At 35.8% G+C, this 13,310-nt stretch overlaps 1 protein-coding gene across 6 annotated transcripts in view; it reads right to left on the bottom strand.

Annotated features, from left to right (window-relative positions):
- NBDY (negative regulator of P-body association) overlaps positions 1-13,310 on the bottom strand; it is an 83,932-nt gene that overhangs the window by 14,751 nt on the left and 55,871 nt on the right. For 2 of the 6 annotated variants that reach the window (XR_004676729.1, XR_004676742.1), the window contains exons 1-2: positions 5,441-5,965; positions 3,577-3,695 (exon numbers count right to left, since the gene is read on the bottom strand). Coding sequence is in view for 1 of the 6 variants with exons in the window: in XM_034991733.1 (XP_034847624.1) it covers positions 5,470-5,676 (207 nt within the window). In the remaining 5 variants the exon portion in view is untranslated. Of the gene's footprint in view, positions 1-2,734; positions 3,146-3,483; positions 3,696-5,440; positions 5,966-13,310 lie in introns of those variants that run through there. The other 4 variants (XR_004676747.1, XR_004676756.1, XM_034991733.1 and 1 more) reach the window with 4 other exon arrangements.

The raw sequence follows: 13,310 nt of genomic DNA, 5'->3' as shown, positions 1-13,310 counted from the left end.
TTGTAATACATGCCTACCTCACCAAACAAGAAAAGTCTCAAATATACAACCTAACCTTACATCTAAAGGAGCTACAAAAGGAGCAAGAAATAAAGCCGAAAGCCAACAGAAGAGAAATAATAAAGATTAGAGCAGAAATAAACGATATAGAAACAAAAAAAAACACAGAACAGATCAAAGAATTAAGAAAATTGATAAACCCCTAGCCAGACTTATCAAAAAAAGAGAAAGGAACAAAGAAAGAAAATCACAAATGAAAGAGGAGAGATCACAAGCAAAACCACAGAAATATAATTATAAGAGAATATTATGAAAAGTTATATGCCAATAAATGGGCAATCTGGAAGAAATGGAAAAATTCCTAGAAACATACAAACTACCAAAATTGAAACAGAAGAATTAGAAAATTTGAACAGACCCATAATCAGCAAGGAAATCAGTAATCAAAAATGTACCAACATCAAGGCATCAATCCCATTTGCAACTGCACCAAAAACCATAAGATCCCTAGGACTAAACCTAACCAAAGAGACAAATGTTCTGTACTCTGAAAACTATAGAACACTTATGAAAGAAATTGAAGAGGACACAAAGAAATGGAAAAACATTCTATGTTCATAGAGTGAAAGAACAAACATGGTTAAAATGTCTATACTACCCAAAACAACCTACACTTTTAATGCAATCCCTATCAAAATACCACAAGCATTTTTCACAGAGCCAGAACGATTATGGAACCACAAAAGACCTGGAATGGCCAAAACATCCCGGAAAAAGAAAAGCAAAGATGGAGACATCACAATTCTGGGCTTCAAGCTGTATTTTGAAGCTGTGATCACCAAGACAGTATGGTATTGGCACAAAAACAGACACATAGATCAATGGAATGGAATAGAGACTCCAGAAATGGACCCTCAACTCTATGGTCCACTAATCTTCAAAAAACCAGGAAAGAATATCCAATGGAAAAAAGACAGTCTCTTCAATAAATGGTGCTGGGGAAATTGGACAGCCATATGCAGAAGAATGAAACTGGACCATTCTCTTACACCATACACAAAGATAAACTCAAAATGGATGAAAGACCTCAATGTGAGACAGGAATCCATCAAAATCCTAGAGAAGAACAGAGGCAGCAACCTCCATGACCTTGGCTACAGCAACTTCTTGCTGGATACGTCTCCAAAGGCAAGGGAAACAAGCAAAAATGAACTACTGGGACTTCATCAAGATAAAAATTTCTGCACAGTAAAGGGAACACTCAGTAAAACTAAAAGGCAATGTACAGTATGGGAGAAGATTTTTGCAAAGGACATATCAGATAAAGCACTATTATCCAAAATCTAGAAAGAACTTATCAAACTCAACACCTAAAAAATAAATAATCCAGTTAAAAAATGGGCAAAAGACATGAACAGATATTTCTCCAAAGAAGACATACAGGTGGCTAATAGACACATGAAAAGATGCTCAGTATTACTCATCATCAGGGAAATACAAACCACAACCACGATGATATGCCACCTCACAACTGTCAGAATGGCTAAAATTAACAACACAGGAAACAACAGGTGTTGGCGAGGATGTGGAGCAAGGGGAACCCTCCTACGCTGTAGGTGGGAATGCAAAGTGGTGCATTCACCCTGGAAAACAGTATGGAGGTTCCTCAAAAAGTCAAAAATAGAACTCCCCTATGATCCAGCAATTGCACTACTAGGTATTTAACCAAAGGATACAAAAATACAGATTCAAAGAGGCACATGATCCTCGATGTTTATAGCAGCATTATCAACAAGAGCCAAACTATAGAAAGAGCCCAAAGCCCATCTACTGATGAATGGATAAAGATGTGGTGTGTGTGTATACACACACACACACACACACACACAATGGAATATTACTCAGCTATCAAAAAGAATGAAATCTTGCCATTTGCAATGATGTAGATGGTGCTACAGCATATTATGCTAAGCGAAATAAGTCAGAGAAAGACAAATACCATTTGATTTCACTCATATGTGGAATTTAAGAAAGAAAACAGATGAACACAGAGGAAAGGAGAAAAAAAAAGAGAGAGGGAAGCAAACCGTAAGAGACTCTTACCTATAGAGAATAATCTGAGGGTTGATGGAGGGAGGTGGGTGGGGTATGGGCTAAATGGTTGATGGGTATTAAGGAGGGCACTTGTGATGAGCACTGGGTATTATATGTAAGTGATGAATCACTAAATTCTTCTTCTGAAACTAATGTTTTACTATATGTTAAGTAACAGGAATTTAAATAAAAACTTGAGAGTAAAAAAAAAACAATAACAACAAAAAACCCCATATAAATAGTTTAAGAACTCAAATATAAATATCAGGAATAATTCCATCATTCAAAAACATGCACAAAGATTTCTATGTAGTTAAAGAAATGTTTTACATGGCCAAAATCTTTTGGAATGAGAAGCTCATATATAATTTTGCTTTTTCTTATCAGAAAGATAAAAAAAAACATTTTAAAGCAAAAAATAAGATGAAGTTTAACGGTAATTGGACTAATGATTTCACAATCTGATTTTTACAAAAGAGCCCCATGTGTTTGTAAATTAAAAAAATTCATGAGTCAGAAAAGAAATCATAAGAGAAATTACAATTGAATGACAATAAAATACTACATATAAAAATCTGTGAAATTCTTTTAACATCATATGTAGTAGAAGATTTATAGTCATAAATTCTTATTTTAGAAAAGGAGCTTGACAGTCACTGGGCTAAAAGTCCAGAAGAAAAATTAGAAAAAGAGCAAACATAAAGCAAGTAAAGAAAATAATAAAGATTAAAACAAAACTTTTAAAAACAACATACTCAATGGTGAGGGTGATGAAACCAAAATCAGAAAATACATTAGAAATTGATTACTGTAATTTATCACATGGTCACACTCTCAAATTAATGGAGAAAAACTCCATATTCCTTCATAATTAAAATGTCTCAGCATACTAAGACTAGAAATGAATTTCCTTATCCTGAAGAAGCAAATCTAAAAATGGTGAAACATTTGTAGAATTCCCTTGTAAATTCAAAAGCAAGAGAAGAAAATCCTCTATCACTGTTACTGTTTCTCATTGTAGTGAAGATCCTAGCTGGCACAGTAAGACAAGCTAAAAAAAGAAATAGTGACAAGAAACTGCCATTATTCACAATATAATTAATATATAATCCCAGAAAATCTATAAATTATCAGAACAAACAGAATTCAGAAAGACTGTAGCATATAAAATCAGTATGTAAAAATATCAATCATGTTCCCATTTACCAGCAAAAAATCAGAAAATGGGTTTTAAACACATTTACACATTTCCCAGTAACAACAAAATCTATAAGGTAATTAGGAGTGAATCTAACAAAGCAGCTTATAAATTAATTATTATTATATGGTATATGTGGTTTCATATAATGTAGAAAATAAATTTCAATTTTACCATTTGGTGCTAGCTTTGTTTTTTGTTTGGCTATTTCTTTTTACAACTCTTATTCCTCTTCCTCCCTTAATAAGTGTTTTGGTAAATAAATTACCTTAAAACACAATTACCTGGTGCAGGACATCAGAAAAAGCAGGGCAGCGGTGTCAATAATCTTCATTGTCTTCACTAGATGAACCATTTTATGAATGCACCAAGGAAATGGAGTCATTCTGCAATCCCTCAAAGACTGAAAAATAATAAAATAAGGTAAAATGATTTCCTCTGTTATTGTCCATCTCTCTTCCCTGGCCTCCTAAGTCCTTATGATCTACCATGCTCCCGTTTCTATTATATATTCCTGTAAAACAGTTAAATGGATAGTATTAAAAGAGGTCTACTGCAAATTAAGAGCATAGATTCTGGAAGCACTTTAGAACAGGGTCTAGCACATAAAAAATGTTTAGTAAATATGTGCTATTATTACAATTTTCAATGATTTTAATCACTAGAGGAAATTATGTAGCTCTTGAACTTTTTGCCTTGCACAATCTCCTTTGTTTTCTATCTGAGCACCGCTATCCCTATGCCCTACCCCCTACCACCATTACCCTTTTGGACATTGAAATAAAGTTGAGGCAAATCAGAGTGTAAAGGAATGACTGGATGATGCTTTCAAGCAAAACCAGAGCTCATTCTTTTTCTATGCACTATCTCTAAGTCCCAAGTCCAGAGCCTACTTAGTTTCCACTGTTATCCTAGCATTTATTGACTTATTTATTCAAATATGTTTCACTCCTACTATGTACCAGGCACCATGCCTTGTCATCCATTCCCTACAGCTCCCAGCACAATGCCTAGTCCTTTGCAAGGGCTCCATAATGGTTTATTGCATGAATGAAGAAAGGATGCCCTGTTTCCTTGGATTACAAGAATCTGTGATGCTTGGGTCAGATTTGGTTTTCTTTTTTGCATTCTAGAAGGTCATCTAAATAGAAGGTTGTTCCTCTGATAGGAAAAACTGGACTCCTAAAATACATCACTTGATAGAAAATCTACCAATGGTTACCACCACCTTTGGATTAAACTACATACTCCTTAGCATAACGTTCAAGGCCCTGAAACACTCTATCGCACCTCCAAGTCTTTCTCCAAGATTCAGTTACACGCGAGCTTTTCACAGAAGAAGCCTGCTTTGGGGCTTTTGTCCTGGAAACACCAGGCCTGAAAAGCATTCTCTCCTTTCCACAAGACAGATGTCACTCACCCTTTAAGGCCCACCCAAAGTTCCCCTTTCCTTTTTGATGGGTCATGATTACAACCAGGCAAAAGGACTTTGTACATCTTGAGTGATCCCTGCATACCCTGAACAAGCACTTGGGTTTACACTTACCACAATGTAACTTTTTTCTTTCTTTCTTTCTTTTTTTTTTTTTTACTTACGAAATTTTCCTGCCACACACAGAGAAATACATTCCTGACGACTAACTTTAGAATACCCTCTGTCAGCACAGGAATTAGGCCTGTTAGCATAGGAATGAGGCCTTCCATATGTTATTGATCTTGAATCAATGACTCTTTTTAAATGGAAAAGTTTCAAATATACACAAAAGTGAGAACAGTATAATGAATCTCCACGTATACATTACCCAGTTATGATCAACTCATAAACATTTTGTTTGTAACCCCCACTTCGGCCCCACTGAATTACTTTTAAGCATATCAAAAGATTTAAATCTATTTCTTAAAAAATATAACCACAATTATCACAGCTAATATATTAAAAATAATTAACTAATGTCTATAAATATCCATAATTTCACCCAAACGTATTTTGTGAAAGAGCTATTTAATGCCCCCTTTTTTGTTTGTTTATTTTGTTTTTCAATTTTGAAATCGTGGAAAGAATAGAGAAAAGAGGAATGAGATCTGGGAAATTGCATAATTAAGTTGCAGAGAGCCTGGATGTTCAAGATGAGAAAGAAAGAATCTGACCTGGTTTGGGGTGGGATAAGTATATTCTACTACTTCTCCGGAGGAGGAGGGTGCGATTTCAGGCCCGGTGATGCAGGAGAAGGTGCGGAGGGAAGAGGGTTACTACCTCCGTTGGGGGTTCCTTCTGGATAATCCCACCGTGGAGCTAGGAGGCAGCGCTTTTTTGGAGGCCTGGTTTCCCGGGTATTTCCAGGTGGGAGCGTGGATCTCCCGGAGGCACAAGGTTGGTCGCCCATAAGGATTATAGGACTGGGCGTCAGCTTTCTCTAGTGGGCCCGACGAGGCCGAGACCTGAGATGGCGGCGGGTCCCTTCCAGGCACAGAGCTTCCTCCGGGTTTCGCGCTTACCGTATTTCCTGTATCCTGAAACGCATATCCCCTCTCCGTCTCCACCCTCCCCTCCTACTCCACCCTATTTTAATGTTTCTACAGAGGAGAGTCTTAAGAAGACGAAGCGTATATTTAATATTTAATGTTTTTTCTCTGCCCGTCCCCCCAAATGTAACTAAATCTATGTTCTGTCTTACACAATCTATGCAATTTTAAGATTAGAAGAAATTTAGGTTTACTCCTAAATGATAAACTCTGCATAGATTGTGGAAAAGCTCGGAGGGGCGGAGGGGAGGGGGAGGGAGGGAGGTGCGCAGGTGTGGGGGAGGGGGAGAACAAAGAAATTATTAAAAAGCTAAGGGGTTTACTATATAGAGTTGCCAATGAGCAACACAGAGCCAGGAGACTACCTAGGACCATTTAAAAAACAATATGCAAACGTATTAGTTGACTAAAGTGCGGAATACCACACTAGCATTGACCATGGTAATTGAATGTGGAAAATAGTCAGCGTATGTCATAGAATGTAATGTCACTTATTTGTTCGTATTTTAACAAATTAGAAATCTCTAAAGGCTTAATTTTTTAAATGTCTAATTTTTTAAATGTTTCAATATCATTCAAATTTCAGTTGATGAATCTCAATCTCAATTAATGGAATGTCATACTTTAATTGGCAATGTTTTTGTTCTCTTTTCCAGAGTTATGGAAAATAATAATTCATCTTACAATCTGGTGTATTATATTCTATGATATATGGTAAGTAACCAGAAGAGGGTGCAATGTGGCTTAGAAGAAAAGGCTACTGAACTTCTTAGACCTTCATCATTTATGTCTATCCCCCTGTGGCTATGTACAGACTAGACCATTTTACACCACTGTCCTCAGTGTTTTTTAATAGAGAGAGTTCAATCCTTAATGTCAAAATAGAACTGACTTTTAAAATACTCTGTTATTGGGCGCCTGGGTGGCTCAGTTGGTTAAGCGACTGCCTTCGGCTCAGGTCATGATCCTGGAGTCCCTGGATCGAGTCCCGCATCGGGCTCCCTGCTCGGCAGGGAGCCTGCTTCTCCCTCTGACCCTCCCCCCTCTCATGTGCTCTCTCTCTCTCTCTCTCATTCTCTCTGTCTCAAATAAATAAATAAAATCTTTAAAAAAAAAAAAAACCTCTGTTATTTATAAGCTCTGTGATATTTAAGTAGTCAATTAAACAGTTAAAGGTATAGTTTCCAGGAGATAATAATTTCTTCCTTTTAAAACTATTGCCATAATCAGGGATCATGTATTTAAAGTACTTATTAACCATGATTGCCTCTCATCTTCACCATCACTACCTTCCTCTAAGTACCAGTGCTGCCCTTTACACAAACTAGATACTAAATAAATGTTTAGGAAATAAATGACCCTGTGGTTTTCTACCAAATGCTACTAAAAAAGAAAAATATTGTAGCAGTGGGTTAATGAAAACATGTGAGGGGAAATCAAGAGAAGCAATGCTTTAGATTTAGAAAAGCAGTTGGGACTAGACATAACATATGGGAATCACCAACATAGATCTGGTAGTTGAAGTCATGAAGATGGATGTATCCTCAAGAGAAAATATAGAGAAAAGGGAAGTGGGCTAAAGACAGAATACTGAGTAGTTAGAGACAGAAGAAGAGTAGTCTACTGCAAAGCCTGAGAAAGAGTAGCCAAAGTCAGAGGAGAGGACTCTAACCTAGTGTTTCTCACTCTTGGCACTACTGACATTTGAGGCCAGACTCCTCTTTGTGGTAGGGGCCTGCCCTGTGCATTGTAGAATGTTTAGCAGTATCCCAACATAGGGCAGTAGCACTTCCTCACCAGCTGTAAAACCAAAAATGTCTCCAGACACTGCCAAATGTCCCCTGGGAGGCAAAATCATCCCCACTGAGAACCATCGGTCTATCCCTAATCCTACAAGCTTGCTCCTTTCCTAGTCTTCTTTATTTCAGTGAATGTCATCCCTTCTACCCAGTTGTACAAGTCAAACCTTATTACAATTTTTTATACCACAGAATATTTCATTATTTTCCAAAGTAAATGAAGTAACATTTTTGCAGTCTTTTCAGATGAGTCTCTCAATCTGTGAAACTAAAGACTTTAAAAGTTGAAATTAAGTTGTTTTATAGCCACTGTTTTAGTAAATTAAGATAAATATTGCCTATTTTAGTAAAATAACAGGAATTAAAAATTATATCAAATCCAGATATGTTATATTTATGGTAAACATCTGACTTGTGAAAACAGTCCCAACTTAAAGCTGCTGCCATCAACCTGGACTATTTATATCTCAACTGGATTTATTTATTTTTATTTTTAATTGTGGTAAAATACACATAAAATTTTCCATCTTAATCATTTTTAAGTGTACAGTTTAGTAGTTGAGTATATTCACAGTGTTGTACTACCAATCTCCAGAATTTTTTCATACTCATTTAACAATGCCTTCCATTTTCCCCCCTCTCTCAGTCCTTGGTAACCACCATTATACTCCCAACTGGATTTTGTTTGTTTATTTTTGTTATACTAAAATGGAAAACTAAAGCCTTTTACAGCTAGGGCTCAAAATGATTTTCCCCATCACCTTTTCCAAGTTAAACTTTTTTTTTTTTTTTTTTTTTTTAACATTGATGAAATACATGAACATGAATCAGTAAACCAGAAGAGGGCACTGTTAGGCTGAAGAGCTATCAAACCAGATTTTGTAAATTTTATTTTTTTATGTTATGTTAGTCACCATACAGTACATCATTAGTTTTCGATGTAGTGTTCCATGATTCGTTGTTTTTGTGTAACATCCAGTGCTCCATGCAGTACGTGCCCTCCTTAATACCCATCACCGGGCTAACCCATCCCCCCACCCCTCTCCCCTCTAAAACCCTCAGTTTGTTTCCTGAAGTCCATAGTCTCTCATGGTTCATCTCCCCCTCCGATTCCCCCCTTCATTTTTCCCTTCCTTCTCCTAATGTCCTCCATGCTATTCCTTATGTTCCACAAACAAGTGAAACCACATGATAATTGACTTTCTCTGCTTGGCTTATTTCACTTAGCATAATCTCTTCGGTTCCATCCATGTTGATGTAAAATTTGGGTATTCATCTTTTCTGATGGCTGAGTAATATTCCATTGTATATATGAACCACATCTTCTTTATCCATTCATCTGTTGAAGGGCATCTTGGCTCTTTCCACAGTTCGGCTATTGTGGACATGGCTGCTATGAACATTGGGGTGTATATGGCCCTTCTTTTCACTACATCTGTGTCTTTGGGGTAAATACCCAGTAGTGCAATTGCTGGGTCATAGGGTAGATCTATTTTTAATTTTTTGAGGCACCTCCACACTGTTTTCCAAAGTGGATGTACCAACTTGCATTCCCACTAACAGTGTAAGAGGGTTCCCCTTTCTCCACAACCTCTCCAACATTTGTTGTTTCTTTCCCTGTCCATTTTTGCCATTCTAACTGGTGTAAGGTGGTATCTCAATGTGGTTTTGATTTGCATTTCCCTGATGGCTAATGATGATGAACATTTTTTCATGTGTCTGTTAGCCATTTGTATGTCTTCTTTGGTGAAGTGTCTGTTCATGTCTTGTGCCCATTTTATGACTTGATTATTTGTTTTTTGGGTGTTGAGTTTCAGAAGTTCTTTATAGATCTTGGATATCAGCCAAAGCTTTGTCTGTAATGTCATTTGCAAAAATCTTCTTCCATTCCGTGTGTTGCCTCTCAAACCAGATTCGAGAAGTGTTATAGATCTGAATTTCTTTCATAATTTAAAGTGCTCAAAAGTTGACAACAGAGGGGAAATGACAGTCTCTTCTATAAATGGTGTTGGGAAAACTGGATAGCTATGTGAAAAATAATGAAACTGAATCACTGTTTTACACCATACACAAAAATTTACTCAAAACAGATTAAAGACTGGAATGTAAGACCATAAACCATAAAACTCATAGAAGAAAACATAGGCAGTAAGCTCCTTGACATCAGTCTTGGCGATATGTTTGTTGTTGTTGTTGTTTTTTTAATCTGGCTCCAAAGGCAATGGCAACAAAAGCAAAAACAAACAAATGGGACTACAAACTAAGAAGCTTCTGCATAATGAAGGAAACCATCAACAAAATAAAAAGGTAATGTACTCAGTGGAAGAAAATATTTGCAAATTGTGTATCTGATAAGGGGCCAATATCCATAATATATAAAGAACTTATACAACTCAATAGAAAAAAAATCTGATTAAAAAATAGGCAGAGGATCCTAATAGACATTTTCTCCAAGAGGATATGCACATGGCCAATAGTTTCATGAAAAGATTATCAACATCACTCATTATCAGGGAAATGTAAATCAAAACCACAATGAGATATCCCCTCACACCTGTTAGAATAGCTATTATCAAAAAGACAAGAAATAAGTGTTGGTGAGAATGTGGAGAAAAGATAACCCTTGTGCACTGTTGGTGGGAATGTAAATTGGTGCAACCACTATGGAAAACGGTATGGAAGTTCCTGAAAAAATTAAAAATAGAACTACCATATGATCCAGCAATTCCACTTATGGATATTTATCCAAAGGAAAAAAAAATAACTCAAAAAGATATATGCATCCCCATGTTAATTGATAGATGCATGTATAAAGATGTGGTATACACACACACACACACACACACAAACACATATGCACACAATGCAATACGACTCAACCATGAGAAACCATGAAGTATTGCTATTTGTGACAATATGGATGGACCTATAGTGTATTATGTTAAATGAAGTAAGACAGAGAAAAACAAATACCATATGATTTCACTTACATGTGGAGTCAAAAAAACAAAGCAAATGAAGAAGCAAAGCAAAACAAAACTCATAGATACAGAGAATAGATTGGTGGTTGCCAAAAGGGAGAAGGTTTGGGAGGTGGGTAAAATGGGCAAAGGGGATCAAGAGGTACAAATGTTCAGTTATAAAATAAATATGTCATAGGGATATAATATAGAGCATGGTGACTATACTCAATAATATTGTATTGCAAATTTGAAAGATGCTAAGAAAGTAAATCTTAAAGTTTCCTATTACATAAAAATTATTTTTGTAATTTTATGTGGTGATAGATGGTAACTAGACTCATTGTGGTGATCATTTCCCAATGCATACAAATGTCAAAATAGTATGTTGTACAGCTGAAACTAATATAATGCATGTCATTTATACTTCAATGAAAAAAATGACAACAGAGAACAAAATTGAACCCACCTCTGCATGATATTAATCTGTTTTAATTTGGGGGTATTTATTTATTTTTACTTATTTTATTTGAATTCAATTAGTTAACATATAGTGTATCATTAATTTCAGATATAGAGTTCAGTAATTTATCAGTTGCATATAACACCCAGTGCTCATTACATCACATGCCCTCCTTAATGCCCATCACCCAGTTACCCCATTCCCCCCTCCCCTCCAGCAACCCTCAGTTTGTTTCCTATAGTTAAGAGTCTCTTATGGTTTGTCTCCCTCTCTGACTTCATCTTATAGGGGAAGGGAGGGAAAATTTTTGAATTTTTTAAGTTAGGAAGTTGGTTGATTAATTCTGATTTTTTTTTTTTGGAAATTAACTTTTATCTCAAGGCCAAGAATTTTTCTCTTACATGTACAAATGTAAAGGATTTCTTTGTTAATTGTTTTTAAGTACCAATCTAAGGACAAAAACCATGGAGTTTTTGTAGGATTTTCATAAAACGGAAACTAAGAATGATTTGGAGTGAGACTAGACATATTATTTATTTTGTTTTAATTTAGGTTTTTAATGTAATGTTTCACTATGATTTTTTTAAAGAATTCTATAAAATAAAAATAAGGAAGCAAAAATATCTATTAGCTCTTTGCCTAGATAACCTCTTTAAACATCCAACAGCTTAAATAAGTGTAAAAGACAAATAATATAAGGTTAGAAAAAGTGAATAGTCAGGAAAGATACCAAATGAAAAGTAAAAATTTCCAAAGTTGACCATTATAATCAGTTTTCAATAATTGCTTGGGGGAGAGGAGCAGAAGGTGAATTTGTGTATCTGTTTACATACACAGGTACATGTGTGTGAGATGCATGTACCTGCATGTTTTTTATTTCACAAAGTTGACCATATAGTCACAGTTTTTGTACTTAGCTTTTTGGTATTTTTAACTTCACCATATAGCTTAGTGATTTTTCCATATAATCTTTCTTCTCATTGTTAATTTTTTTAATGGCTGCACACAATCCCATTATATGGACTTACATTGATTTTTTATTTTCTCTCTCTATGGGTTTGTCTATATTGGACAATTCATAGGAATGGAATCATACAATATATGATCTTATGCATCTGGATTCTTTCACTAAGCATATTTTTCAGGTTCATGATGTTGTACAATGTATCAGTGCTTCATTCTTAATATTTTAAAAATTTTATTATGTTATGTTAATCACCATACATTACATCATTAGTTTTTGATGTAGTGTTCCATGATTCATTGTTTGCGTATAACAGCCAGTGCTCCATTCAATAAAATTTTTATTGTGGTAACATACACATAACAAAGTTTACTATTTTTTTATTTTGAAAAATCTTAATCATCTTAATCATTTTGAAGTGTACAGCTCAGAAGTGTTGGGTGTTATGCAACAATCTCCAGAAGTCTTCATCTTGCTAAATTGAAATGCTATAACCATTAAACAACAACTCCTCATTCACCACTGCCCCCAGTCCCTAGCAACCACCATTCTACTTTCTGTCTTTATTAGTTTGATTACTCTAGTACCTCATTAAAATAGAATCATACAATATTAGTCTTTTTGTGAATGACTTATTTTGCTTAGTATAATGTCCTCAAGTTTCATTCATGTTGTAGCATGTGTCAGAATTTTCTTCCCTTTAAAAGGTGAATATGTGCCAGGATTTCCTTCCTTTGAAAAGCTGAATAATATTCCATTGTATGTATATACTACAATTTATTCATCCATTCACCTGTTATTGTACATTAAGGGTTGCTTCCACGTTTGAACTATTGTGAGTAATGCCTCCAAGAACATGGGCATACAAATATCTCTCAAAGGTCCTGCTTTCAAGTTTTATGGATATGACCCAGAAGTGGAATTAATGGATCACATAGTATTTCAATGTGTAATTTTTTTGAGGAAACACCAAAATGTTTTCCATAGTGGCTGCACCATTTGACATTTTAACCAAGAGTGCCCAAGGGTTTCAATATCACCACATCCTTGCCAACACTAGTTATTATTTTTTGATATGCATTTTTTTTTTTTTTGCTGTTTCTTCAGAGTCATTTTCAGAACTGAGGTGTGATTGGGGCGCCTGGGTGGCTCAGTTGGTTAAACATCTGCCTTCATCCCCAGTCATGATCCCAGGGTCCTGGGATCAAGTCCCGCATCGGGCTCCTTGCTCAGTGGGGAGCATGCTTCTCCCTCTCCCTCTGCTTGCTTCTCCCTCTGCCTGCCGCTCCCCCTGCTTGTGCGTGCACTC

The sequence above is a fragment of the Mirounga leonina genome, unplaced genomic scaffold (genome assembly GCF_011800145.1).
Source record: "Mirounga leonina isolate KUSES-001 unplaced genomic scaffold, KU_Mleo_1.0 Mir_101529, whole genome shotgun sequence".
NCBI classification, from domain to species: domain Eukaryota; kingdom Metazoa; phylum Chordata; class Mammalia; order Carnivora; family Phocidae; genus Mirounga; species Mirounga leonina.
The sequence above is the reverse complement of the archived record's forward strand: the minus strand, read 5'-3'. Positions and strand labels throughout refer to the sequence as shown.